The following is a 27,145-nucleotide window of genomic DNA, read 5'->3' as shown; positions in this document are numbered from 1 at the left end:
CCCCCCCACACACACACACAAAGCAGAAGACATTGTCTGCAACATTCATTTGCTCTTCCCGGGGGTAGGTCATCAGAAAGCGGGACTTGCTTCGTGTGGTCTGAGTAACAACTGCTTTCCCCATGAGGCTGAGAAGCCTGTCCACCCAAATTCAGGTTTCTCCTTTCTGTAACAGTCATCACTGGTAATTAGTGAACACATTCCCCTGCAGCCCTGGCATCCGGTGGTCCATGGACTGGTTCTCACCAGTGCACTGTGAGTGGAAGTGAGGTGGCCACCTGTAGGCCGAAGCCTTTAGGAGGTAGCCACTTTCTCCTCCTTCTTCCTGGCTATGTGCATGGGGAGTCATGCTCCGGAGCACCGATGGACCCTGCCTGCCAGCCAGGAACAACTGCCTTGACCAATATGTGTACGAGAAATCAATTACTGTGGAGTTAAGCCCTCGAGGCTTGGGGATGTATTTGCACAGCAGCTGGCGCTACTCTAAGCGATGGCTATACCTTACATGTTCTAGAATATGGGAAGAGCAACAGCTCTTGAGGAGGTGGTGTCAGGACATTGCCTCGCTTTCCCCAGTATGGTAGCCCCTCCTTACATAGCTCTCACAAAAAGGGCATCACAGGAATTCCGTAACACTCACCTGTGCACTCAGCATGTCTGGGGCTTTGGTGTGCACAGTACGCGGTTTTGGGGGAGGGGAGGAGGTGCCTCTGGGGCCCTGGTGTGTACATAATTGTAGGTGCCTCTGATGTAGGGGAGAGGCATGAGAGTCGAATATTAAAGCTGTATTGAGAGTCTGACACAGAAACCTGGCTGATCAGCGCAACAGCGACCTACGGGAAGGTCCCCGCTGAAATCGAGGGGTCTGCGGGCTGCGTTTCTTCCCGGATGTTTTGGGGAGGAATCTTTGCTGCTTATTCTGCCTATTGGAGGAACTGACTTTCCTGCGGTGCTGGGACCAAGGCTGCCACAACTTGCACCCTGTCAGAGAAGCTTAGAGCACTGCAGGCAGGGAACGTCCCCACCCGTCCTTGCAGGAGGCGGCCGTGAGGGTGTGGTGGGGGGGATGTCGGACGGAGTGCCGGCCACAGGAGTCGCCTTGGTGGAATAAAAGGCAACCGTGGAGCCACTGTCAGTGTGCCGACCGCCGTGGTGAATCGAGTCGGAAGGGAACCGGAGGCCTGCAGAGGAAGCAGTTAGGCACTTGCCAGAAATGTCAAAAAATGTGCCTCAGGAAGATTAATCTAGAAAAAATCAATACGGTGGCCGGCCTGGGGTCTGTGGGACAGAGAGGGGGCACCTTGTGGGTGTAGGGGGTGCTGGACGCAACCAGACCACCTACGGTCAGACGAGAGAACCCAGCTGGAGACTCTTCGTTGGCTGCCATCTTCCTGAGGGCACTGGAGTGCCAGCTCCTGAAGGAAAGGGCTTTGGCCCTCGCTCAGCTTTGCAAAAAATAAAATCTTGTTTCTGAAAACAGAAGAAAGAACTAAAAGAGGCCAGATCATCTCAAGAGGCTATTCGCAATTGTGCTTTTCCATGCTCAAGCTCTCTGTGTATTCTACCTAGCAACTGGTGAGGGGTAGGCTCAGGAACGCTATTGGCTGGCTGACCCGCCGCCGGCCAATCCCGGGCTCCGGACCATCCCTGGAAATCTTGGGACTCTTGTCACAGAGGCCACTGGGTCCCAGGTCCCCGGCTGCGCACAGTCACTGATGGGAGAAGAGGAAAAGTTTTCTCGGCTTTCGGGAAAACCGAAAGCTCCGTCGCGACTGTGCCCCATGGGCGGGTCAGAGACAGGGACAACCAGAAAGTCGTCGTTTGAGCGTCAGCGGCGGGAGGAAGACGCGGATGCTGATTCTGGCGGGTGGGCAGGGACCCCGGGCAGCGCTCCGGCGGGGCGGGGGCGCGGACGGGACTGGGGGCAGAGGCGGGTCTCGGGAGGGGGCTTCTTGCCCCCCCCACCCCCCGCGCTGGCCCCACCGGGTCGCACAGCCTGAGGCCAGGAGCAGGAGCGGGGCGGGGTGCAGAATATCAGGTGACAGCTGAAGAAACTCGCCTGTGGCAGAGAAGTAAGCCGAGCCGGGCGGGGCGTTGTTCGCGGGCTTACTCTGTGGAATGTTCGGTAGGTCTGTCCGCCGATGCCCAACCCGGAGACGGTACGGGTGCCAAGGACAGAAGTAGGGGCGCTGGTGGCCCCTGTGCGAGTGTCAGGGCGTTTACCGGAATCAGGACCGTGGTGCCCCGTCTCTCTGCGCCCCCAGGCCTGCGGCCCCTTCCTCTGCTGGGTGACGCTCCCTGGCGCGATGGCGCGGGCGGCTCCGCTGCACGCCTCCCTGCTCCTCTTCCCCCTGCTCGGCTGGTCTGCGCTGGCCTCAGGTAGGGGTGCTGCCACCGGCCCCTGTCAACGCAGGGACAGACCCCGCTGCCCGCGCGCAGAGCAGACCGAGGGGGCGCCGCGGCTGCGCTCTGTCGCCCTTCCCTGCGCACGCGCTCACTCCCACCCGACTCAGGCAGCCCCAAGGAACCAAAATACCATTAAAGCTTTTAATTCACGTCAAGTATCACCGACGAGAGAGTTAACATTCTTCATTCCCAATTTTCAAATTTGATATACGTAGTTCACATTTACAGCGCACTTCAGGTGGGACTAGCTAGTGGCGGCCACTTGGGTCAGGGTAGGTTTTCGCTGCGCCCCAGGCACTGGGCTCGAAGGGGACAGGGGCGAAGCTCTGTAAGCGCCAGGCGTGCGGGGAGCTCGAGACGTGCTTCTCCACACCGTGTTCACCAAGCTCGAGCAGCCTCGGCACTTCCCCTGCTAGGTGTCTCTGCTGCCAACCAGCCCCAGCTCCTGGCCCGCAGAATCCTCAGCCCGGGACGCCCCTCTGTCTGTCCCCGGGAACGGCCGCTTCCCTTCCTGCGGTAGACATCTGTCCGATGGCCGGCGCCCCATCCGATTCTCTCCCTTTGTCGAACAGCCCAGTTTACTGTCGTGGGGCCAGCTGGTCCCATCCTGGCCATGGTGGGAGAAAACACCGTGTTGCACTGCCACCTGTCACCTGAGACAAGTGCCAAGGACATGGAGGTGCGGTGGTCCCGGTCTCAGTTCTCCTCGGCGGTGCTGGTGTACAAGGGCGGGCGGGAGCGGGCGGAGGAGCAGATGGAGCGGTACCGAGGACGAGCAACCTTTGTGAGTGACGGCATTAGCAAGGGGAGCGTGGCGCTCATCATACACAACGTCACGGCTCACGACGAGGGCACGTACCGCTGTTATTTCCACCAAGGCAGGTCCTACGACGAGGCCGCCATGCGCCTCATGGTGGCAGGTACGTCCTTTCACTTTGCTTGGTTGCTGTTTCACGGTGTGACTCTGGGGGAAAGTTTCTCTCTGAACCTCAGGCCCACCGCAAATCTGATTCTTTTTGCCTAGAATCCCCTTAAAATGGGAAAACAGCATCCTCCTGCGCGAGGCCGAAGGAGCAGGTTCGCCCTGCTAAGCTGTGGGCCTCGAGCACACGCTGCAGCCTTGAGCAGCGGAGACCCTCTGACCCCTGCAAATTGTTCTCACGCTACTTCTTAGAGATCCCTAAGGGTCTTCGTCAGCAACTCACTTTACAATGAGACATCTTAGACGTATCCCTCTGTTCCCAGGCCTGGGCTCCGAGCCCCTTATTGAAATCAAGGGCCCCGAGGATGGGGGCGTCCGGCTGGAGTGCACGTCTGCGGGGTGGTACCCGGAGCCCCGCGCCGTGTGGAGGAGGGGCCCTTACGGTGAGATCATGCCCGCCCTGGCGGAGGCTTACACCGCGGACACCGACGGCCTCTTCAGGGTCAGCATGGCCGTGATCGTCAGGGACTGCTCTGTGAGGAACGTGTCCTGCTCTGTCAACAACACCCTGCTCGGCCAGGAGAAGGACACTGTAATTTTTATTCCAGGTTAGTCCCTCGCACTCTGGAGCAGGGGTCTCCAACCCCCAGGCTGTGGACCGGTACTGCTCCGTGGCCTGTTAGGAACCGGGCCGCATAGCAGGAGGTGAGTGGAGGCGAGCGAGCGAGGTTTCACCTGTTTGCAGCCGCTCCCCAGCGCCAGCATCACCGCCTGGGCTCTGCCCCAGATCATCGTCATGAGAGCACCGGTCCCTGGTGCCAAAAAGCTTGCGCACTGCTGCTCTGGAGGCTTCCTGAGTGGAGGCGGGATGCTCGGCAGACAGACTGGGACCGGGGAGGGGAGCAGAAGGGTCCTGAGCCCTGAAGAGCAGAGGCTACAGCTGAGCTGAGGCCTCTCCCGTTGTCACAGGGGACCTTCATATAGTCTCAAAACATGTGAGTAGGAGCCTCTTCTCTGAGGGTAAATCTGATAGTTTTTTCCCTGTTATGGTTCTTATCCTGCAGCAAGTTTTAATCATTTAGGACAATCATAGAACTTAGAGCGTGGTATTGGCAGGTAGCTGTCTACACCTGGTGGTGCTCTATGCGTGGGCTTTCCCAAGGGGCAGAGCTGGGGAGAGTCTCCGGCTGCAGACATTCATAAATCCATTCAACCAATACTTAGCAAGGGTCACACGTGTTCAAGGCACTGTGCTGGACACCAAAGATAAACCGGTGAACGAATGCATGAAGATCCCAACCCTCACGCGGCTCGCATTCTACAGCAGCAGAGTGATCGATAAAATAACTAAAATAAGGAGGGAAATAACTAATTAAATTAATTAAATAAGTACTGTAGAAAAAAATTAATCGGAAAAGGAGGTAAGGAGGGCTAGGGACACGGGATATTATGATTATAAACAGGATGGTCACAGAGGGCTTCTCTGAAAACATGGCAGTTGGGCCAGTGAAGAATCAGCCACGCAGATACTTGAGGACTGAGCAGGCCAGGTCAGGGTGTCTGGATGGTCGAGTGGCCTAAGGAGCCAGACTCGAGTTCTGCTTCCCCCGAGCAGGCCAGGTAGCAGGAACGGCACATGCAAAGGGCCTGAGACAGGAGCATGTCTGGCAGCTTCAAGGCCCCCGAAGAGGCAGGTGTGGATGGGATGGACCGTGCCAGGAGACTGGAAGGAGACGGATTCGGATTAGAAACGGGTCCAGAGCACACCGGGCAATGCAGGCCACAGATGGACTTCAGCTCTTAGTCTGGGTGAGATGGGAAACTCTGCAGGGTTTCGAGCAAGGAAGCAGCATGATCTCACGGGGCTGCGGTGCCGAGGACGGACTGACTGCACAGGCTGTGGGCGGAAGCAGGGAGGAGGGCATCGCAGTAATCCAGGTGAGAGTGATGGCGGCTTGCACCTGCATCATGGCTGTGGTGATTCAGCGCAGACGGTTAGCTTTCATTCATCCGGGTCCTTCCCACGCTGAGTCCAGGAGTTTATGCTTTTCTGTCTCCTTGGCCCTGTCAAATGACAAAAATAAGACAATTTAGTAATGAGTTTGACGTCCTTTGTTCAAAGGAAAATCACCCATGGACCGGGGGAGTGCAGGGTCTCATCAGCAGTGGGGACTCTTCCTGAGGGGTTTTGGGTAAGAGCAAGGGTTATGGAGGCAGAAAGGGGGTGTGACTGCCTAGGCGGTCGGGGTTCCTCACAAGGCCAGCGGGTCCTGGCTTCCAGGGTGAGGGGAGCTGGGGTTGGTGGGTGTCGGGTTCTGCTGACAATGAGTGTTTCCCGTATGTACGAGCAGGCTGACTTAGGTGCAGATTTGTGACATGGGCCACTGAGGTGGCTCCATTCTGCGGGAGGAGCCAGTGAGGAGCCCGTGTCTCTCTCATCCCCTGGGGCCCCTGTGAGAGCCGGCAGAGCAGAGACAAGGTTCCTGAGGGGCCCTCGCCTGCGTCTCCCTTTCTCACTAACGGGAACGTGTTTCCAGCCCCCTCTCCAGAGTCCTTTATTCCCAGCATATCTCCCTGGATGGTGGCCCTGGCTGTCACCCTGCCTGCTCTGCTCCTCCTTGTCACCGGGAGCATCTGCCTCATCAGGAAACTCTGCAGGGAAAAAGAGACTATGTCAACAGAGAAAGATTTTGAAAATAAAGAAAAAGAAATTGCACGTAAGGAACTAGGGAGAGGATGTGTGGAAAAGGGGAAGGAACGGCTAAGAAAAGGTAAAAGAGGAGGAGGGTAGCCCGCTGTCAATCAAAGGACAGCGCCCAGAAGCCTGGGACGGAGCGGGTAGCAGTGGGGCTCGGCGCTCAGGGCTCACGCCCCTCCGTTCTGCAGATGCCACGACCATCCGCCTGGCTACGGGGAGCACTTTATTGCCGAGCGAAAGCAAACCTACATGAGTGCTGCCACTACCCAGCCACCTGGTCACACATGACTTCTGGAATCTGGATAATGCCCTGGGGGGCGGGGGCGGCAGTCCGCAGGAAGGGCTAGGTCGTCATCGTTTACTGCAGACTCGCTTTCTCTTAGTTCTTCTGTGGAGGACACTCAATCGCTTCTGTTTATTTTTCAGAGCAACTTCAAGAAGAATTGCGTAAGTCCAACATGTCGCCAAGTACCCGTGCGCAGTTTCTATGCTCGGTTCCCGTCACCTCCCGACGCTCACCTGTCTGTCTGCCCCCTTGCAGGATGGAGACAAGGCCTCTTACACGCCGGTAAGAGGGGCCTGGGACTTGCTCTCAGACCCTGAGCTTTCTGCCCACTAGCCAGTCGACAGGACAGAGGAGAAGGACGAGGGGGCCCAGGGCAGGCCGGGGGACGGCGGGGGCGGGGGCGGTGCGCAGGCAGCACCCCGCTAGGCACAGGCGCAGGTACCAGGCTGGCCAGGGAGCCCCGTTTCCTTCCCGCCATCCATTCTCTTTCCGTGCAATCTCATCCACGATCACCAGAGGTCGACCCCACACAGCAGGTCTCCCCAGAGGGGACGTGTGGGCAGTTGTTGGTCTTCCGCTCCTGGGTGAATTGGAAAGAAGACGACACTGCTTAGCTGTCCGTCACCTGGGGGAGGGCAGAGATGGCGCACTATTGCCATGTGTGGGACGGGCAGTAAGCTCCTCCGAGCCTCTCTCAGGGGTGGACAGACGGGTGCCAGAAACGCGTCCAGGGCCAGGAGGACGCTGGGCGGCATGCAGCCCACGAGGGCCGGGGCGGGGCTGGGCGGCGGGACCACGCAGGGTCTAGTGCTGACCTAATGAGCACTTTGTCACCTTCTGCTCAAAAGCCCCAAAGAACCCGGGCTTTACCGGATGCCTCGGTACTGGGACCTTCCCACTTCAGGTGAATTTCAAAATTGTCACAGTGGGACATATCAGCATGGGGAAAGGAGAAAATGATTGTAACGTCTTAGAAGTGTGGGCCGACCCAGTAATGATGACCGCGGGCGGGGGTGGGGGTGAGCCGGCAGAACCGCTCACTCCAGCCGGTTCTCTGAACTTCCCGCCGAGGCCCAGCGAGCCTCGCCCTGCGGCCACGCTCCCGGCCTCGGGTCACGGAGCAGCCTCCGTCCCTGCCAGGCTGCGAGTCCTCGAGATCGGGGTCGAGGGGCCTTCACGGGAGAGGCTGCCACAGGGCTGGGGGGCGGGTCTCGGGTACCGGGAGTCGCTCAGTCTCCTGCGACCCCAAGCCTGAACCTGAGACTTCCCCGCAGCCGACGTCACCTTGGACGCAGACACCGCGCACCCCGAGCTCTTCCTGTCGCCGGACCGCAGGGCCGTGAGGCGGGGTCCCCGCCGGCAGAGCGTGCCGGACACCGAGGACAGGTTCGACTGCCGGCCGTGCGTCCTGGGCGCGGAGCGATTCGCCTCGGGGCGGCACTGCTGGGAGGTGGAGGTGGCGCGCGTGATGGTGTGGGCCGTGGGCGTGTGCAGGGACAGCGCGCCGAGGAAGGGGGAGGCGCTGCTGGTGCCTCGGAATGGCTTCTGGACCCTGGAGCTGTTCGGGAGCCAGTACCGGGCCCTGTCCTGCCCCGAGCAGACCCTGCCGCTGCGGGGGCGCCTGCGCCGCGTGGGCGTGTTCCTGGACTACGAGGCCGGGGACGTGTCCTTCTACAACGCGGTGGACAGGTCGCACATCTACTCGTGTCCCCGCTCGCTCTTCTCCGGGCCGCTCAGGCCCTTCTTCAGGCTGGGATCTGATGACAGCCCCCTGTTCGTCTGCCCGGCATTCACGGGCTCCCGGGGACTCGCGGTGCCTGAGGGAGGCCTGGTCCTTCACAGGCCGGGGATCCGCCACCGCCGGGACCAGTTCCCGGGTCTCAGAGCTCAGAGCGAGGCCGAGAAGCCCCGGCCACAGCCGGGCCCCTGAGGACAGCGGCGCTGCCAGCGCCCCCCAACGCCCTCCTCAGCCCCGGCCCCTGGCCCCCTCGCTCGGCTCCTAGCCACAAAGAAGGTGCGAGAAAGTGACAGGCCGAAAACCTGCTTGTGGCATGTGCAGCGTGGCACTCGAGTTGACATCAGACTCTGCAGACTTGGGGTGAGGGCAACAGGGCGTAGCAGGACCTAAGAGGAGGGGGCACCGCAGGGCCTCTTCAGGGGCGAGGGGCCTGCAGTGGAGGTCGGTGATAGAGAGGAGGCACCAGGGAGCTGATAAGAGGAGGGGGCACCGCAGGGCCTCTTCAGGGGCAGGGGCCGCAGTGCAGGTCGGTGATAGACAGGAGGCACCAGGGAGCTGAGGGGCCACGGCTGTGGGGGTGGGGTGCCCACTGGGGCAGCCAAGGGGTCCAAATCCACCCCACCCCCAGGATTTCCAGCCCCACAGTAAAGCTCCCCAGGCCTGGACCTGGCACACAGAGGATGAAAGACAGGACATGTCTGCATCTGGCCAGGCTCCGGGTCCCTGCAATAAACACAGCGAGCACTCAGTGACAGACCAGCCTGAGGCTCAGGGTCCCGGCTGAGCAGGCAGCGGTGGCCGTAGATAAACTCGGAGGCCAGGCTCCCTGGGGAGAGCAGCACTGCCAGCTTGCTGGCGTCAGGATGCCTTTCCGTCCTCAATAATTATTGAGGACCCCAAGGCCACTTTGCTCATTGTGCTTATATCTGTCAACATTTAGTACGTTGGACTGGAAAAGCTTTAAAGATATAGTTAATAATATTTAAATGTAATTTAAATATATTTAAAGTAGTTAAAACGGATTATAAGCTAATAGAAACAATGTTTTGTGAAAGATAACTTGTTTGCAAAGCAAAATAAATGTTAGTGATGTGTGTGAAATTGTTTAATGTGTTTTGCATCTTATGTCTGGCTCAATAGAAGACTGAATTCTCGTATTCGTTGACATAAGAATGTCCAAACCTGTAGAAAAAATGTATAAGAGTTTGAGCCGAACTCACGACATGCACGGAAGTGAGATCTCGAATGCTCCCAAGAATAAGTTTTTTGTAGGGAGCTAAAGCTCCCAAAATTCAAAAGACGGCATGGTTTATCTCGGGAGGCCTGCTTGCAGAGAAAAGGCTGGTTCTGTGGAATTCCAGGAAGAAGAAGATTAAGTATAGAAAAAGGGAGTGTCAAAGGGAGTATTGATTGTACCTGATCTTCAGGATGTTACTTTAATTATGTTATCCTGGGATACACAAAGGAACAGATTATGTATAAAAAGGAGCATGAGAAATAAACTGGGAGAGACAGTTGTGAGATCTGTTCTTCCTCCTGCACCCTGTCTGTCTGCTCTTTTTTCTCAGTCCCCGCTCCCCCATTCAGGGACCTGGTTTGACTTGGTCGGCTGGTTTCCAACAGTTTTTCAGCCCCCCTTCTGCGTTTGGAATGAGGGAGGGAAGGTCAGAGGTCACATGAAGGTGAGGTGCAGACAGCTCGGGGAGACCCCGGGCTCCTGGGAGGGTGGCTGCGCTCTGGGAACCTGACAAAGGTTTGCTCCTGGCATTTCAGAGGCATGTGAGCTAGATGCATGGGGACAATGGGCGGGGCCAGTTTACAAGCCTTTTGTTAATTCAAGGAACTCTCCACTGCAAAACACCTCCAGGAATGACTCAGAGAAGCCACCCTCAGCCTCTTCTCCCCAGGGCACGTTCCAGCTCCTTCCGCCCCACTAGCCCTCTTCTGCACAGAACCCCAGCCCCATCTACTCCAGGCTCCCCACATCCCCGCCTTCCCTCTGTGCAAGCTGACTCTGTGGTGGTACCACGCACGCAGATTTAATGCAGGCCCCAATGGGGGAAGTCTGTCAGTGTGATGTCGACGTGTCATTAGGTCATATCTGATTGGCACCAGGCGCCAGCCCTGTGTGCCCCCAGGAAAGACCGGCTGGCTGCAAGCCAGCCACGGAATCCAGTGCTATACACGATGCCATGCTCCCCGGTCCTTTGCCTTCACCAGGTTTAGCTACACGCAAAATAGATGAGCCCAAGACCCCGAGCCACAGCCGTCCGCCAGGGCAGCCCCACGATTCATGGGAACCCGGCGGCTGGAAAGAGACAGCGCTGTTACCTGCAGGCCTGAGGGCTGCTGAGGGCTGAGGCAACCACATCTCCCCCCACCCCCACCCCCAGTTCTGCCAGCGGGTGGGTTGGCCGTTGGCAGGAAGGGAGAAGCGGCTGAGAGGAAGGCAGCGGGAGATGAGCAGACCCTTCAGCATTGTCCCGACCAGACTAAGGCACCTGCACTTGGTACAGGGGTCGCTAGGAACGTGTCTGGACTTTTAAGCAAAAAGGGTGACGTGATCACCTTTGCATTTGGGAAGTCATTTTCCTGCATTCTGGTGGGTCAACTGGGCGATTACCTTTTGTTGGTCTTAATCACAGTCCCAGTTAAAAGGCCAAGAACAAACTGGAGTGGTAAAGGATCTTTGCCACAAATATAATATGGAGCTGACATCTCCAGTTTATAAAAAGCTCATACAGATTGATAAGGAACGTGAGGAAACAACCAGACCTATTCGCCCGCCCATCAGTGATGGTGAGAAGGACCCCACCGCACGCACACACACGCACGCGCGCGCACACACACGCACACTCAGGAATTACGTGAGCAGATCAGTCGCCTTGGTGGTGAGACAGATTCAGCGTTTCAGGGAGGCACCATGGCTATAAACCCACACCCTGTGACCTGATATCTGTATTTCTGGGAATTTATCAGAAAGTGTATCACGAAGCTATCAAAGATGCAGACAAAGTCTTACGTGTGAAGTGCGCTTTTGTAATACACAACTAAGATGTTCCACTCGGGAATCAGAAGAATCGACAGCACGATGTTATGTGGCTGTCGACGTTTCGCACTACACCAGGCCTCATCCGTTCTGCCTTTCATGACATAAAGCCGGGCGGACATGCGCTGAAATGCGGAAACGGGCTGTCATTAGTCGGAAGCATTACGGGTGATTTCTACTTTTAAAAAATCTTTTCCCACATTTTTAAATGTTTCCATAACAATAACAGGTTTAGCCCCAAATAAGGAAAAGTTGCTTTCGGGGGAGGCAGCTCTGGGCCCCGAAAACTGCATCGCACAGAGGCGTCCGCAGCCCAGTGAACAATAGAATGGCGCGCTGCTCAGTGCTTGACATGCTTAATCTCATTTGATCGCCCATCCCCTCTCGGAAGAAAGTTACTAACAATATTCCTGCCATAGAGACAAAAGGCCCGCTGCAGGCAGGGAGGGGCGAGTGGGTGGCCTGGCTCCTCACGGCATCCAGGGCTTTCCCCGGCCTCCGCCTTCCCTTTTCACTCTACCGGCTCTTGCTTAGTCCAGCTCATCCGCTCATCCGCGCAGGTCCTCGCTCTGAGCTGCAGACCACAAGTGCTCTGTCCCTTCCTCTGTTGGAAACCGACCCTTCTTTTGCAAAGTAAACGCTTGGGGGGGGTGGGGCATGGGGACTGGCTTTCCGCGAGCACCGCCCCTTCCTCCTCCCCCTGGCTTTAACTTTGCCCCTGGGGCCACAGCCAGGTTCTCACTTGTTGGCAGTGGCTTCTTGGTGCCTTTTCCTCCAAGATCTGAGGTTAGTATCGGTGATTCCTCTCAACCGCCAAGGGCAGCGGGCAGGAGGCATCTCTTGTCCCCCTGTCCCTTCCTTCCTGAGTCCCAGGCGCCCTGCTCTTCCCGCCCTCCGCTCCCCTTTCCCATCGGGTCTTTTTTCCCCTTTTCTCCCCCACTTCGTTCCCCTGGACCCCACCTGCGCCTCCACCGCTTCATCTCTATTATCATCGCGAAAAGCAAAACCAAATTCCTGTATTCGGAAGAAAAGCGTTTCAGGGCAGTGGTTCCCCAGATCTGGGCACCCCAATTGTGGGCACTGCACCTTACAGTTACGTCTCCCGAGTCCCCTTGGGGTTTGGGGGCCCATGTGGCTGTTCTGTGCAGGCCGGACCTGCCTCGGGGCGGGGGCGGGGAGGCCTGCACTGCGGGGCCGGGCCGGCGGTGAGGCCTGGGGCACACGGCCTTGCGCACTGCGCGGGTGGGAAAGGCCCTTGCGGAGGCCGTGGGGAGGCGGGGCGAACAGTGACCCAGGCCCCCTCCTGTCCCTTCGTGTCCCGACAGACTCCAGCACAGGGGGAGATGGCCGCCATCCCAGCCCCCCGCCTCGGCGTGCGTCTGCTCGCGCTCACGCTCCTGCAGCTGCCCGGCCTGCATTTCGGTGGGTCTCCCCTGTGCCCCTCTCCTCTCTCGGGCCTGCAGGGTAGAGATGTCTCAGTAAGTGTAAACAGTCCCACTTGGGACCCCCTTGCGACGACCACTGGGGTCCAGACGGACACTGCCACCGTCACAGGAATAAGAGAAACGGCGGGAGAGACGGCCCTTGGGCGGGAACCGGTCTCGCCGGCCCTGGGCCCCCGTGCCGACACCCTGTCCGCCCCTCTCGGTTCTGGCAGCACCCTTCGACGTGATCGGGCCCCCAGAGCCCATCCTGGCCATGGTGGGCGAGGCCGCCGAGCTGCCCTGCCACCTGTCCTCCAACGAGAGCGCGGCGCACATGGAGCTGCGCTGGTTCCGGGAGCAGGTGTCGCCCGCCGTGCTGGCGCACCGCGACGGGCGCGCACAGGACGCGGAGCAGATGGCCGCGTACCGGGGCAGAGCCGAGCTGGTGCAGGACGACATCGCCCAGGGCCGCGTGGCCCTAAGGATCCGACCGGTCCAGGCCTCGGACGACGGGGAGTACCGCTGCTTCTTCAGGCAGAACGACCGCTACGGGGAGGCCAGCGCGCGCCTGAAGGTGGCAGGTGAGCCCAGCGGGTCGGCCTCCCCCGCGGCTCCCAGGGGCGCACATCTTCCTGTGGGTCTGTCTCCTAGGAAACCCGCAGATTCGATCCCCGCATCCCTTTTAGGGCCTGGCATCAGGAGAGTCTCTTTCTGAGCTGTGTTTCCTACAGTGAAAACTGGGGAAGCATCTATCCCACACGGATTTTGCAAGAATGAAATAAAATTAGACAATATAGGAGAAACCGTTTTGTCAATTCTAAAAGCATCTCATGCTTTTACAATATTATTACTGTACCTCGGCCTGCTCTAGATTGTATGCTATGTGAATATATTTTTTAAAGCGGCAGCCCTTTCCATGAAAAATACACCTTCTCAGGGATACACGTGAACTTGGAGTGTGGATTTCGACCAGTGGTCGTGGACATGCATTTAATGACTTTCCTGCAGCCTAGTGTTTTTCTGTACTTGGGGAAATAAGTAGGCTGAACCAACAGGAAAAGCGGGTGTAGATTTGTGTTAGGACATAATCGTACGAGGGAAGTTGAGACTGAAAACATTTAAGAAAATCCTTGAATCAGCATCACAGCTAAAAGAGATTTAAACTGTCAGCTGTGAGCTCAGCGCCAAAGCCCTTCGCTCCCCCTTCTCGGCTCGGCCTTAAATACCCGGCCCTAGCTCCCCTCTTCCCAGCGCCTCACATAAGCGCGCTGGCCACAGAGCCCCCTCCCACCTCTGGATTCCCAGCCTGGACCGCTGACCGCCAGCAGCCATGGGGCTCGCTGTCCTGCCGACTGGACTAGCACCCCGCGCCTGCCCACCGGGGCCCTGCCCACATTCCACACCCTCCATCCCCACACAGAGCCGCTCTCTCGTGAGGTTGTGGGACCCCTTTTATTTATGCCTCAGTTTCTTCATGTGATGAAATGAGGAGATGGGTCCCCTCGTCCCCTCTCCCCGCGCTATGTCCCTCGAGCCCCGCAGCTCTCTGGTTGTGGGGCTCCCTGAAGGGTGTCCACTGAAAGAGAAAGACTGGCTTCTCTCTCCGCAGCTCTGGGCTCCAACCCCCACATCCACATGGGGGTGCAGGAGAGCGGGGAGACCCGGCTGGAGTGCACCTCCGTGGGGTGGTACCCAGAGCCCCGGGTGCAGTGGAGGACTCCCCGAGGAGAGACGTTTCCATCCGCGTCAGAGTCCCGGAGCCCCGACGCGCAGGGCCTCTTCACGGTGGCAGCCTCCGCGGTCATCACGGACAGCTCCGTGGAGAGTGTGTCCTGCCATATCTGGAACCCCCTGCTTGGCCGGGGCAAAGAAGCAGAGATTTCCGTGGCAGGTCAGTGACACCGGAGCCGGGCCCCTACCTGACACAGAGGTGGGGCCACCTCATCCGGGCCGGCGGCCCGGCAGGACCCGTGGCCGAGGGTCCGCTTTCCCCCTCAACTCCTGACCACTCACCGGGGGCCCCCCACACTTCGCCTGAAGAGTAAAGATTCTTCAGGCATAAACTCTGCCAAGGCCTCAGAAACTCCAGCTTTTCCGTCTTCGGAGATACGCCTCAGCTGGAGAAGCTTCATTCTGGGCTGAGCTGCCCCCAGCCCCCGCTCTGGCCCCCTTTCTCCTCCCCGCCCCAGACGACAGCTCGTCTGGGCTCCCCGCCTTCTCAGGGAAGCAAATCTCCTTGTTCCTCCCCAAACGCTACCTCAGGTCCAGGCAGGAACTGTTCCTCTTTCTCTGGTCATTGAGTCCCATGCTGCTGCCCACAGAGGGGACATTTCCCCTTCCCCGTGAACTTCCCCATCCCCTTGGCTCCCATCCTGCATTGATCGTTGGGGAGCAACTTCCACGATGACATGAATTGGTCCATTATCTTCTTTATTTCACAGGTTCTGTCCCCAGGTGGCCCTTGTCCGTCTTCTTCCCTCCCTTCCCCAAGATCAAACTTTTTCTGAAAAGCTTCAGTGGCACTGGACGGGCTGTTTTCGCCTGGGGAGGAGTGGGAGGGGCCCTGTTCATCCCCGCTGTGCAAGGAGAGTCGGACTTGCTCAATGTTTCTCAACAAATGTCCTCCTTGGGGGTTTGTTTCAGCTCCCTTCTTCCCAAGGCTGACCCCGTGGGCGGTGGCTTTGGCCGTCATCTTGGTGGTCCTAGGAATTCTCATCATCGGGTCCGTGTTCTTCACCTGGAGGCTATACCGGGACCGATCCGGACAGAGGAAGGGTGAATTCAGCTCCACAGGTACGTCGTTGAACCCCAGGCTGCTTGTCGGGTGAGGTTGGAGCCGCGTCCTCCGGGATGATGGTCAGTGGAAGATGTCTGACTCTTGAGTTCTGCAAGGCAGAGGGGACCGCGAGGCCCCTGGAATCACTCACACCCAACATGAGGGAAGACGAGGGTTGGGGGCAGAAGGGGTCAGACCGGTTCTAACCGGGACACTAGACCCGATGTTTCCTCGCTACTTGCCCCAAGGCACTGTCCTCACTGCTAACACGATTTCCCAGCTAGGGAGGAAAGGTCTGGCCTCCAGCCTGTAGGGACTTCCTGCGTCTTTCTTAGAAGAGAGGACATGACCCTTGCTTTTCATTATCGACAGTGATTCTGCAATCAGGTAGTCATGACACACAGCTATTCCCGTGTGTGTTTCTCACACCATGTCCCCTCCCTCACGTCCCTTACAGAAGGTCACTGGGCATTTCTGTTTCTTTTTCAGAGAACCTCCTGGAAGAGCTCAGTAAGTTCTACCTTCTTGTCACCACCCCGCCCACATGGGCTTCCGGTTCTTATTGTAAGACCTGTCAGTGTCTCTCTCTCTCTCTCTCTCTCTCTCTCTCTCTCTCTCCCTCCCTCTCTCTCTCACACACATCTCTCTCTCTCATTGCAGAGTGGAAAAAGTCAACACTTCACGCAGGTCAGTGGCTGCCAACTTCTCAAGGGCTCTGGGGCTCCATCTCCCATGGATTCAAAGTCCTATAATACTTGGGAATAAGGACAGTAACACATTTTAGTGATTCAGATGATGAAGGCAGAGAGGGGAGAGGGGATGGCAAGTGGCCTCAACATTTCCTTGAGGCAAATAGAGGCCCTCGGAAGATGACTCGGAGACAAGCCCCCTCTGACAGGGTCCCATTAGGCACTGGGGACAGGCAGCTCATCCGTCACCCTGCGGCTGTCGATGGAAGAGGGGAGCAGAGGCAGCTGAGCCAGCCAACCCACCAACCAGCCAGCCAGCCCTGCTGCAAGGAGACCTGCCAGCTCCTAGAGCTGTGCCCGGCCTCTGTGGGAGGGGGCGAAGGGAAGGAATGATGGGCCTTGCAACCTCTGCCGCTCCACGCTCAGACTCGCTCTCTCCCTGTCTCTAGTTGATGTGACTCTGGACCCAGACACCGCCCACCCCCATCTCTTTCTGTATGACGGTTCCAAAGCTGTCCGGCTGGAAGATTCGCGTCAGAAAGTGCCCGAGAAGCCGGAGAGATTCGACTCCTGGCCCTGCGTGCTGGGTCGGGAGGCCTTCAGCTCCGGGAGGCATTACTGGGAGGTGGAGGTGGGGGACAGGACCGACTGGGCCATCGGGGTGTGCAGGGAGGACGTGCCGAAGAAAGGGTTCGACCCCATGACTCCGGAGAATGGGTTCTGGGCGGTGGAGCTGTATGGAAATGGGTACTGGGCCCTCACCCCACTCCGGACCCCCCTTCCGCTGGCAGGACCGCCCCGCCGGGTGGGGGTCTTCCTGGACTACGAGTCAGGAGACATTTCCTTCTACAGCATGACTGACGGGTCCCACATCTACACTTTCCCCGACTCCTCTTTCTCTGGCCCCCTCCGGCCCTTCTTCTGCCTGTGGTCCTGTGGCAAAAGGCCTCTGACCATCTGTCCCGTCACGGACGGGCTCGAGGGCGTCACGGTGGTTGCTGATGCCAAGGACCCTTCTGGGGAGATCCCACTGTCCCCCATGGGGGAGGATGCTGTCCCTGGGGACACAGAGACCCTCCATTCTAAACTAACCCCTACCCAGCCCAGCCCAGGGGCACCATAAGGAGTGTCCCCACTCGGCTCCTCCCCTCGCTCTAGCCCCTCTGCCCAGCACCCCTGAAGCTCCGGCCGCCAGCGGCCCCATTTCTTCCTGCTGCATCGGGCATCACTCTTCTCGGGGGGGTGGTGTTGCTGCTGCTGGAGTGTGGGCTGGGGGACCTCATCTATTCAGGACCAGTAACTCGGTGGGCAGGGGGTGACTCTTCAACCGCTTCGGTCCTCCTGGCCCCGGAGGCCAAACCCTGTAGGGAGGGACTCAGACGCCCTCAAGGACAGCTCGGAGGTGGAGACGGGTTAGGCTGGCATGTGATGATGACGGAAACATCCCGGTGCCCAGAGAAGGGGCGGGCAGCGGAAGACACTTTAGGCAAAAGCAGAAGCCCCAGAGTGTCTGGGAACAGAGATCCGAGGCCGAACTCCCGTAAAGCGGCCAGGAGACCACCCGGTGATGGAGCAGCACGGCGGGGTCCCGGCCTGCTCCGAGGGTCTCGGGGCCTGTGTCTCAGACTTTCCAAGGGGTGAAGGAACTAGCCCTACTAGTGGGGTCTGAGTGACTGGCAGGGGGAGCAGGGCAGGGGTGAAATGGGGAGGGCTAGGAGGTCCGACAGAGGATTTAGGCAAAGCCCAAAGCCACGGGCGCGGCCAGTGTTGGGCCCTCCTCTCTGCACCCGCTTTGCCTGGGGCTCATCGCTCCTCACCGTGTGGGCTCCACAAGGTCCCGGTTCTCCTCCTCATGATCTAGAACCTCCCCATCTCAGAGGTGCCTCCAGGAACCACCCCTCAGTGACAGCCCACGTCATCGGCCGCTGTCTCAGCCTCACACCGCTCCGCCTTCATGCCAACGTCCTATTTAACCCCCTCAAATATGCCTTCGGTTAGTGCCACCTGCCACCCACTGCCACTCCAAGCCCCGTTCACGCTCTCCCCACACGGCCTCCCTACACTGTGCTTCTCGGGGTCCTCTGAATGCTGCCTTGTGGGCTCAGCATGGCCGGGCTGGCGGCACCTGTCTGTTCGCATCCTCCTGCATGTGTGTGGCTGTCTCGCGTGCAGACTGCACATCTACCCTGCTCACGCCTCCCGCGTCCGGCGCGTTGTTCCAGTTTCCGGGACAGATGTCACCCGTGGTCGCGCCCTAATAAATGAGTCTGTCTGACTGCCCGAAAGCGGCATCCGTGCTGCCCTTCCTATCTCAACGAGCGGAGCCGAAGCGCCAGCAGGGACGCTGTGGGGGTGCTGCTGGCCGGGCGGTGTGGGTCCGTTTGTCCAAGATCCAAGACACCCCCCCTGGCTGGGTGGCAGCGGGCTTGCCAGGGCCAGTGGGCACAAGAGTTGTCCTGTGAGGGTCCCGACACGCATAAGAAGGCCACAGCGCCCCAGGCCATGCCCCCCGCCCAGCTCCCAGCACTGCGGCTCCTGCTGGCTCTGGACCAGCTCTAAGCTCACGCGAACACAGACTCCTGAGCCGCGCCCCAGATCCCTGCGCGCGGAAGCCACCTGCGACCACCAGGTGACTCGCGCGTGCTTCGAAGTTCACCTAAGGGCCAGGCGTCTGCCTCCGGGTATGCGTCTGCTTGAGGTGCCAAGAACCCTTGGGGAGATGCGCCCCAAATTATGATCAACGTACAAAATGCACATTTTGGGGGAGCCACCGAGTACGCTTATTAAATTCCAGGTCCTGTTCCACGTGCCTTCCGTGGGTCACTCATGTCCCTTTTCAGACCTCCAGGAGGTGGGTACCATTCCAAACCCCTGAGGAACAGAGGTGTGCGGCGGCTTCTATTGCCCGTTGGTGGCAGCGAAGCTGGGATTGACCCCCGGCTGTGCGTCACCCGGTCTGAGACCTTCTCCTCTGGCTGAGGTAAACGCCGTACGTTCACCAGAAAAGAGCTCACCTCAGGGCGGGCACACTCGACTCCTCCTCCAAACATAACTCCGGTTTTAACCACAACGCTTCCCTGTTCGCATCTCTGTGGATCTTCATCTAGATCAATCTCCTCATGACATTTCTCTCTCTCATTACGGTTCGGTACATTCATCCACGGGAAACCGGCTTAGAGAATGAAGAGGCGTCAAAGGGACCATACCTCTTGGTCAACGGACCTTCTCGTGAAGCTTCCCTTTCTTCACAGTCTCTGGCACCTATGTTGTCGAGATTCATTCTTTGATTTCATCCCACAACGACATCGGGTGTGGCTGGACCTCTGGAACCCAGAACGTTTCTCTACATCCTTGAGATGTACGTCCATCTTCACGAGATGCTGACATACCATCTCCTCTAACGCAAACTCTGAGAATCGGCTTCTCATTCTCCATCGACTGCTTCCATCTTTCCTCCCGGAGCAGCTGGGCCCTGGCATTACCCGCACCTGGCGAGCGGTTGCAGCCACGTGCAGACATCCAAGGGGGTGGGCGCCACGCTCAACCTTAGGTGCGCCCACTGGAACGGGCGCTTCGGGCGGCTCTGCCCCTTGTTCTCCAAACACTGGGCCGGAGTCCTGTACCCCGGGGGCCTGGATGCTTCTTTGAACGCTCGTTCTTAGAAGAAATAGTCAACCTTTCTCGAAAGGTAAACTAAAACAATGATCTTCAAGCCGGGTGCACGTTAGAATCACCCGCGGGGAGGGGACTACCCTTAAGGAATGCAGCTGCCAGCTGGGACGCCCAGATGACCACCTGGGACGCCCAGATGACCACCTGGGGTGGAGAAGGGGCTGCTATGTTTACAAACCTCTCTGGGGGGAACCTGGAAGTTTGAGAAAGGTGTTCGCCACGTGCTTTCACGTTTCACCTCCCGCTGCTGAGTGGGCAGTTTCTCTGTTAAGGGTCATTGGACTTGAAGCTGATGCTTCCCCAGCTTGAGTGCACGTCGGAATCACAGGGCTCGTTACACACAGGTTGCTGGGCTCCGTCTCCAAGATATCTGGCGGGACTGGCCTGTCAATTTGCATCTGACTCGTTTTCTGGGGATGGAGACTGGATGCTTAATTTAAGAAACTAAGCATTGTATTTCATCAACTAAACTCAGATGAAACTGGGAGGTGCCTAAGAAAGCAGTTTCTGGGGGTGACAGAGGGAAATCGATTTGCCTAAACTCCTCCAGGCAGTTAATTGACCGGTTCTGGCCGCATCTGAACCTCGAACTCAGTCAGGTTCGCCGACACCCAGTCAGTGATGTTCCGACCCCAGCATCCTGGCTGCTAACGCGTGCTATCAAAACCCAAGCAGGTCACAGATGACCTCAGGTGTGCCGGCGGAAGTCGCTGCGGTGGAGGCCTGGCGCCAAGCGACCCCCGTACCTGCATTTGTAGATGTGGAAACTACTCACCTGTTTTTGCTTTTACAACTACTTATTGCAGTATAAAATCCACACAGAAAAGGCCACCAGTCCGCAGCATACGGCCAGACTCAGAGCAACCAGCAAGACACCTGACCGCTCACATAGGTCCCCAGGGGAAGACTGGCGGGGAGATTCGCAGGGCAAAAGGAAGGCGGGAGGGGACTGCCACACCCGCCCGGCTCCGCAGCACTGGCTGGGGCATCCTAACACCTCCCGGGAGGAAGTGCCAAGTCGAGCAAGGCCAGCCCGGCAACATGCGTGGCGTCACAGTAACGAGGGTTCCCTGGGGTGTTGAGAAGGTGCACTATTCTTGGGCACCCGGCCCTGAGATTCCCAGCTGCACCCCAGGGCCGCTTCCCCACCCCCGCCCGCCAACACCGGGAACCGAATCTACAGGTGCGCTGTGCATAGCGACAACAGTGACCTCACGGGGTGACCTGACCCAACCCCTGGCTGGGCCGGTCACGGTGGGCAGCCAGGTCCAGGCCCACAGCGTAAACGTCCTCGTCAGGCCCCTCAGAGCGCAGCCACCCTCCCAGGAGCCCGCGGCCTCCCGAGCTGCCTGCACCTCGCTTTCCGCACCGTCATGTGATCTCTGACCTTCCCGCCCTCACTCCAAACGCAGAAGGGGACTGCAGAACTGCCGTTCCCCGGGGTATCTGACATCTTGCTTCCCTGCATGTGGTGAGTTCGGCTCAGATCTTACAAGGATTTTCTACAGGTGTCAAGTTCTCAGGTTGATGCTCCAGCGGCTCCGGCGACCCCGGTCCATTCCGCATTTGCACCTGGGGTCGGCGTCAGGGCCGTTCGCCAAGCGCTGGTTTCGCTTTTTAAACAAAGAATTCCCACGTCCTGGAAAAAGAAGAAAAAAGAAAGTGGAACAGTATTTGGGTAGATGCAGAAATAAGCTTTTAGTAAAGGTGAGCCCCTGCAGGGTCAGGATGGCCGAGCGGTCTAAGGCGCTGCGTTCAGGTCGCAGTCTCCCCTGGAGGCGTGGGTTCGAATCCCACTCCTGACAGCATCTTTTCGAATTGCTTCTCGTATTCCCAGCGTGGAGACATTAGGAGATCTGATCATTTTAATCTCATCTGCTTTAGTTGTCTGTCCCTCGCTCTGTTTCACACTCAGAGTTGAATGTAATGAAGCTGACTCCTCAATTGTCACTGATGTCCGCAGGCCCTTCTTTTGTTTTATCTATTTATATATTCCTTTTTAATTCCCTTTCCTGAGCCTCATTTCCTATTTCTCACTCCCATAAACAATCATTGGAAAGGTCATCCTTTCTGTTTTGTTTTTATACAACATGTGTTTTGGGTTTCAGCACCTGCGTTTTTCATTTACATAAATGACGCGGTGTCGTATCTCATTCCATTTTTACAGTTTTGAGATGTATCTATGTTGCTGTCTGCACATCTGGACCATGTCTAGACCAATTGTTTTTAATTGCTGCCTAGAGACCTGCAGTGTGTGTCCACCTGTCACACAAAAGGACTCCCAGATTGGGTCCCACTGCTTACACCACAAACAAGGTGCCATCAACGACCATGTTTCTGCATGTTCCGTTATGAAGCTGTGCGACACTTTCCTTGAAAGACTGCAGGATTGCAGGCCACAGGGCTGACTCTTCACAGGTTCTGCAGCAGAACGGGCCCCAGGAGGAGGGCCATATAGGCACATGGAAGTTCATGTTTAGTGACATCTCCAGAAATATCCCTCAATTTCAAGTTTTCTGACGTCTAGCCTGCTTACCTTGAGCACTACAAAGTTTAACATACAACGTTCCTCTTTTGAACTGAAAACCTGGATATGGTTCTTTTGCAATTTATTGCAAAGCTCCAATTAATAAAAAGTCTTGGGTGACTGGAATTTTCTCCTCACCATTCCTTTTTTTCTTTTTTTAAAGAAACCCAATCTGTATTCTGCGTTCGCGTAGCCTAAGTGCCTGTTTAAATGGAGGAAGTAATTGGGCCTCACCTCGTAGGCATGCCATGAGGACCGCATGGCTCGCTACATAGAAAGTGCCTGACAAACAATAAACCCTGGCAAATAAGAAATGAGTCATATTTTTGTTATAACTGAGCACCTGCTGTTTGCCAGGGCCTGTGCTGGACTCTGGAGTTCCAGCAGGAACAGGAAGAGGACAAATATTTGTTTTCTCTTTGATGTTCCTTCCCAAAAAACTCTGAGCACGAGACCGCCTTTCTGAGTAGTTCCTTCCAGTTTGTGCCGTACGGTCGGATTTCAGGGGCTGCTATGAACTGAGATGCTGCAGCCTTCTCGGCAACGCACTTATCGATCATTCCTTCTAAAACTATTGCCTGCATATTGTGAGGGGCATCCGTTTGGGATCGCCCCAAGAAAGATAATTGAACGACCAGAGATCATGGCGCTGCTTGCGGTTTAAACTTGGTGACCTTGCCTCCTGCTTTCCCTGGTTCCTTCTGTACTTGCTGAAAAGATATTATACGTGGAATAAAAATGTTAAGAACACCAAGAAAGGTAGAAATTCTTTCTTCAAAAGGAAAACGAACTGTTTCGTCTCCTTCTTTGTAAACATTGTGAGGATCCATCCTCACACCCATGTAAAACACTTTGGCGAAACTCCACGGGGAAAATTTACCCTTCAGATTATACTTCGATCACCCACCCCCTTCACTGAGGGCAGGAAAACCGCAAAAGGCCCCGCTGGGATTCGAACCCAGGATCTCCTGTTTACTAGACAGGCGCTTTAACCAGCTAAGCCACGGAGCCACCACGCCAGCGCGTTTCCAAGTAGACCAGGAAAAGGAAATACCTTTGCGGTGCAGTTATTTTCTTGTCCTGAGGTTCAAGAGTAGCCCGGATGCTCCCCGAGCTCTTCCCTGTGAATCTCCGCGTCAACCCCAAAGACCTAAGAAACCGCGGAGCTGTAGGAAAACTGAGCCTCCTTCACGCAAGGTGCGCGGAGGGACACGGGGGCGCGGGAGGAGAGGACCAGGGAAGAGCAGCGGCCACTTTTGCACGAGGAACGCCTCCGGGTCGTGTGACACATTGACACCGAGCACTTACAGCACCTACCTGTTCTCTATGTTCTCTATTTCACGGTTTGGGGGTGAAATTCCAGTCATTCCATATCCCGAATCCTTCCGTAAAATTGGGTTCCACCTGCCTGCTTCTAGCTTATGATGTTGACCCGTGGAATTCCAGAGTTTGCACCTTAAAGATACGAGGCTTCCTACCTCAAATCTAGTCTTGGAAAGAGAAGAAAGAGCGGTCTCCTCCCCTTTGAAGCTGCAGAGGGAGAGACGCTTTCTTGTCCTAAAAGTGAGCCAAAGGATCTATTCAGATATGATGTCAAATTGAGAGCATTCACAAGAATTTCTGCTTTGTTATGCGGGCTTGTGTGACTATTTCTAACTGTTCCTAACTTCTTCTATTCTCTGGACAATAAATCTCTCCTTGGAAATTCGAACAAAGGGCTATAGTGAAAATCTGAACAGTTTACAAAGTGTTGCCGTAGCTGTGAAAGTATCTTCCCAAATGAAACCTGTAATTATGATTGGCTGTCTTGCTTGATATCTATTGTCATTCTGATAATGCTGAAATTAACTTTTCAGTATTACTAAACTGTACCAATATTTGAAGGACTTCTCTGCCACACTATAAGGCAGTCATTGGCGCTTACCTCCACCTACACACATGATGGCGGGGAGAGCGTGACTCTGCTAGATTTTTTATTTTCGTAAAAAGATTGAAAGGCTATGAACTCAACACACAGTTGGATTAGGACTCCGTGAAATAAGCACCTATTTCTTTAATATTATGAACCATCACATGATTAGTGTACGTGGAACCAATATAATCATAAACAGCACAATCACACCTAGTATGGGTTTGATCGAACTGTGGCAGACATTCAGAAAGACATTCAGAAAGACAGCAGAGCCCTGGTTTGGATCGTCCCTTTGACTGGCAGCCACCAATATTTGCAAAGGAATTCTGGGAAGTCAAAGGAGCTGTTTAACAGGATCGTGGAAAGGCCCCTCACATTCACTTTGTTCCACACATCTGAAATTGGAGAAGGTGCAGATGCTGTGTCACAGAGGCTGACAATAATGTAAAGAAACGTGAGAGTGGCAGACAGCGCAGTTTTCCATATGCTTGGGGGAGAAACCGGAAGAGGATAGTCTGTGAACTTGAATAGAAAAATATAATTTTATTTTGACTACTTAACCACTGAAATAACTGAAATTTTGTATTTTCTTCCATTATGAATATAGGCAACAAATCAGTTGTATTTTTTACTTTATTACTATCGGAAATCAAATATCTTCAAGTCAAATTTCAACTTTAATTTGTTGTGAATTTCTTAAATATCGTTTAAAACGTCATTATGTTCATTACTGCTTTGAAATTTCAGTATTTATTTGACCTCGTGATGGATATTTTCATATAGCACATTGATAAAAGAAAACAAATATTACTACATCATAACATTTTAGTATTTTGATAACATATTTCAATATAATTGGTTTCCCTTATGTAGTTATCTTTTTAATATTTAAAAGTATTCTTTTGTGACAGAGTCCATAACCACCAAACGGCCCTAGGCGTGGGTACACAGTACAAAACCTAGTCAGAAGGCCCCTGTTCTTTTGTCTAGAGAAGAATCCATAGCTATGTCTACTTTCATGTTTATGCAGGAACACGTGTATTTTTCTTAAGGACTGCTGCATCCTTACCAACTGAAAACAAGTATTTTCTAATCGCGATGTATACATTCTCAGCATCAGGCAGTTTTCCCCCATCTGCTTAGCAGCCCTCAATTTATTTACAATGTGCACGAGGCATGGGGATAACCTCCTCAGAAATATGGAGAGGCTGAAACGCACACGTAAGAGAATGTGCTTGCCGAGAAAGCAAACGAGTGAACTTTCATGTGTATGGGAGCTGGTGATGAGCCTTTAAAGGTGTCCGATTTTGAGATGTAGGCCCCTGCGGTCAGAGCAGCGTGAGGGTGCTTAGAGCAGAGTCTTGCTCAGTAATCATGTGAAATAATATTTTTGTAACGAGACAAGAAAGTCTGATCATGCCACCCTAAAGCAGCTTCCGGTTTCCTAGAGTAACAGCCAAAGCCCTTACAAAGGCCTGCGAGGCCAGAGGTCATGTCCAGGCTCGCCTGGCACTGGTTCTCTATTACTGGACCTTTCCCAGCCTGCTCCCACCTCCGGACCTTTCCCTGGAGATTCCCCAGTTCCAGATTACTCTTCTCCCTGACATCTGTATTTCTCCAAGCGCTCATCGCCATCATTTTGCTTATTAAACGGTAATCCGGGTGGGACGATGCACGTAGGTGATGCTGTGTGAGCGGGCTCCGGTCTCGCCTCCCCTCTGCAGTCAAGGAAAAGGCCACATCTAAGACCTTCCAAACCCACAGAGAATTTTCATAAGCGTTTCTTTGAGCCGATCTCACGACCTGCACGGAAGCAAGATCTCAAATACTCCGGAGAATGGCCGTTCTGCAGCTCCCCTTCCGCGTTTGGAATGAGGGAGGGAGGTCAGGAGATCACATGAAGGTGCGGCAAGCAAGGGGCAGACGGCTAACGAGACCACAGGCTCCAGGGAGGGTGGTTGTCCTCTGTGGGGGTCTGACAAGGATGGCGCCTGGCATTTCAAGGGCGTGTGACCTAGATGCACGCGGACAATGGGCGGGGCCGGCTTAAGGCCCAGCGAGCCTTTTACTGAAGACGCTGTAGACTTGGGCCTGACTGCCCACTGCGACCTGCCCAGTGAGGAGTTGGGTCAGGTCACCCCGTGAGGTCACTGTTGTCGCTGAATTACTACACAGTCCCTTTTTCGTGCGCAGTGCCCGACGTTCGTGTGTGCCAGCAGCGCCCGCCCTCGAGGCGCCACGGACCTGGGCCGCTGCAAGGACCAGGCTCTCAGCCTCACTGCTGATCCCGCGGGAACTGGAGCCGAAGCCGGCGCCGCCGCCTGGTTTCTGATGAAGAAATTCCGTCGCCCAAAGGCTCACGCGTGGGCCAGTGGCGCAATGGATAACGCGTCTGACTACGGATCAGAAGATTCCAGGTTCGACTCCTGGCTGGCTCGACGGGCGTGGTCACATTTTACCTCCTCCCTCCGCTGACCCCAGTGGGCAGAAGGGTCACGCGGGCCCGGCAGCGGCGCGGACCAGAGCCCGAAGAAGCGCGAGCGTTGTGCCCGCCGCGCGCCGGCGCAGCCAGCCAGTCGGCCAGAGGATGCTCGTCAAGTAACCTCAGCCAAAGGGGAAGCAATCAAAATGTGGAAACTGAGTCAGGGTTAAAGATGATGGGTCGTTTGGAACTGTTAGAGCCTCTCTTTTGTTCTCCCTATGCAGTCATTTCCGGTGCGAACGGTTAAGGACCTGTCTGCGGGTGGCGCCGCAGGGCCGTGGATTTTTTGGCGCATGCGCGGCCCGGGGGGCGGGGCTGCTCCTCCAGCAGAACCCCCGGCGCGGGCGCCTCCTTCCCCGGGCGTTTCCGTAGTGTAGTGGTTATCACGTTCGCCTCACACGCGAAAGGTCCCCGGTTCGAAACCGGGCGGAAACAAAGTTTTTTTCCTCGGTATGGAGAGACTTCCTGAAAGGTAATTTCACTTATTTTTTCATCAGTTTCACGCGCTCGTGAAACGTTCCCAGCCTCTCCCTGTCTCGCTCGCCCGGACCGGGGCGCTGCGGC

The 27,145-nt window shown here is 56.1% G+C and overlaps 3 protein-coding genes and 4 non-coding genes across 7 annotated transcripts in view; 6 read left to right on the top strand and 1 right to left on the bottom strand.

The window, feature by feature from the left end:
- Window positions 1–2,933: 2,933 nt before the first annotated feature.
- LOC102890195 (butyrophilin subfamily 2 member A2) lies at window positions 2,934–8,149 on the top strand (the record flags this gene model as incomplete). The annotated part of the gene is made up of 6 exons (XM_006923628.3): window positions 2,934–3,326; window positions 3,652–3,936; window positions 5,878–6,045; window positions 6,453–6,473; window positions 6,568–6,594; window positions 7,587–8,149. Coding segments are annotated over exons 1-6 (1,371 nt in total), but the record flags the coding sequence as incomplete, so codon positions are not given.
- A 4,293-nt stretch (window positions 8,150–12,442) lies between these two features.
- Window positions 12,443–17,111, top strand: LOC102889945 (butyrophilin subfamily 1 member A1). The gene is made up of 7 exons (XM_006923627.1): window positions 12,443–12,521; window positions 12,757–13,104; window positions 14,133–14,414; window positions 15,167–15,316; window positions 15,789–15,809; window positions 15,960–15,986; window positions 16,438–17,111. The coding sequence occupies exons 1-7, from the start codon at window positions 12,443–12,445 to the stop codon at window positions 17,109–17,111; spliced, it is 1,581 nt and encodes a 526-aa protein (XP_006923689.1).
- A 4,271-nt stretch (window positions 17,112–21,382) lies between these two features.
- On the top strand, window positions 21,383–21,465 carry TRNAL-CAG. Its single transcript has one exon. It is a non-coding gene; the product is annotated as a tRNA-Leu (tRNA).
- A 1,659-nt stretch (window positions 21,466–23,124) lies between these two features.
- TRNAT-AGU lies at window positions 23,125–23,198 on the bottom strand. Its single transcript has one exon. It is a non-coding gene; the product is annotated as a tRNA-Thr (tRNA).
- A 3,266-nt stretch (window positions 23,199–26,464) lies between these two features.
- On the top strand, window positions 26,465–26,537 carry TRNAR-ACG. The gene has a single exon. It is a non-coding gene; the product is annotated as a tRNA-Arg (tRNA).
- A 357-nt stretch (window positions 26,538–26,894) lies between these two features.
- HMGN4 (high mobility group nucleosomal binding domain 4) overlaps window positions 26,895–27,145 on the top strand; it is a 5,938-nt gene continuing 5,687 nt past the window's right edge. The window contains exon 1 of the mRNA XM_006923463.3: window positions 26,895–27,053. The gene's annotated coding sequence lies outside the window, so the exon portion shown is untranslated. The remainder of the gene's footprint in view (window positions 27,054–27,145) is intronic.
- On the top strand, window positions 26,944–27,016 carry TRNAV-CAC. Its single transcript has one exon. It is a non-coding gene; the product is annotated as a tRNA-Val (tRNA).

This window comes from Pteropus alecto, unplaced genomic scaffold (genome assembly GCF_000325575.1).
Source record: "Pteropus alecto unplaced genomic scaffold, ASM32557v1 scaffold49, whole genome shotgun sequence".
In the NCBI taxonomy this organism is placed as follows: Eukaryota; Metazoa; Chordata; class Mammalia; order Chiroptera; family Pteropodidae; genus Pteropus; species Pteropus alecto.
Note: the sequence above shows the minus strand (reverse complement) of the source record. Positions and strands in the feature narration are given on the sequence as shown.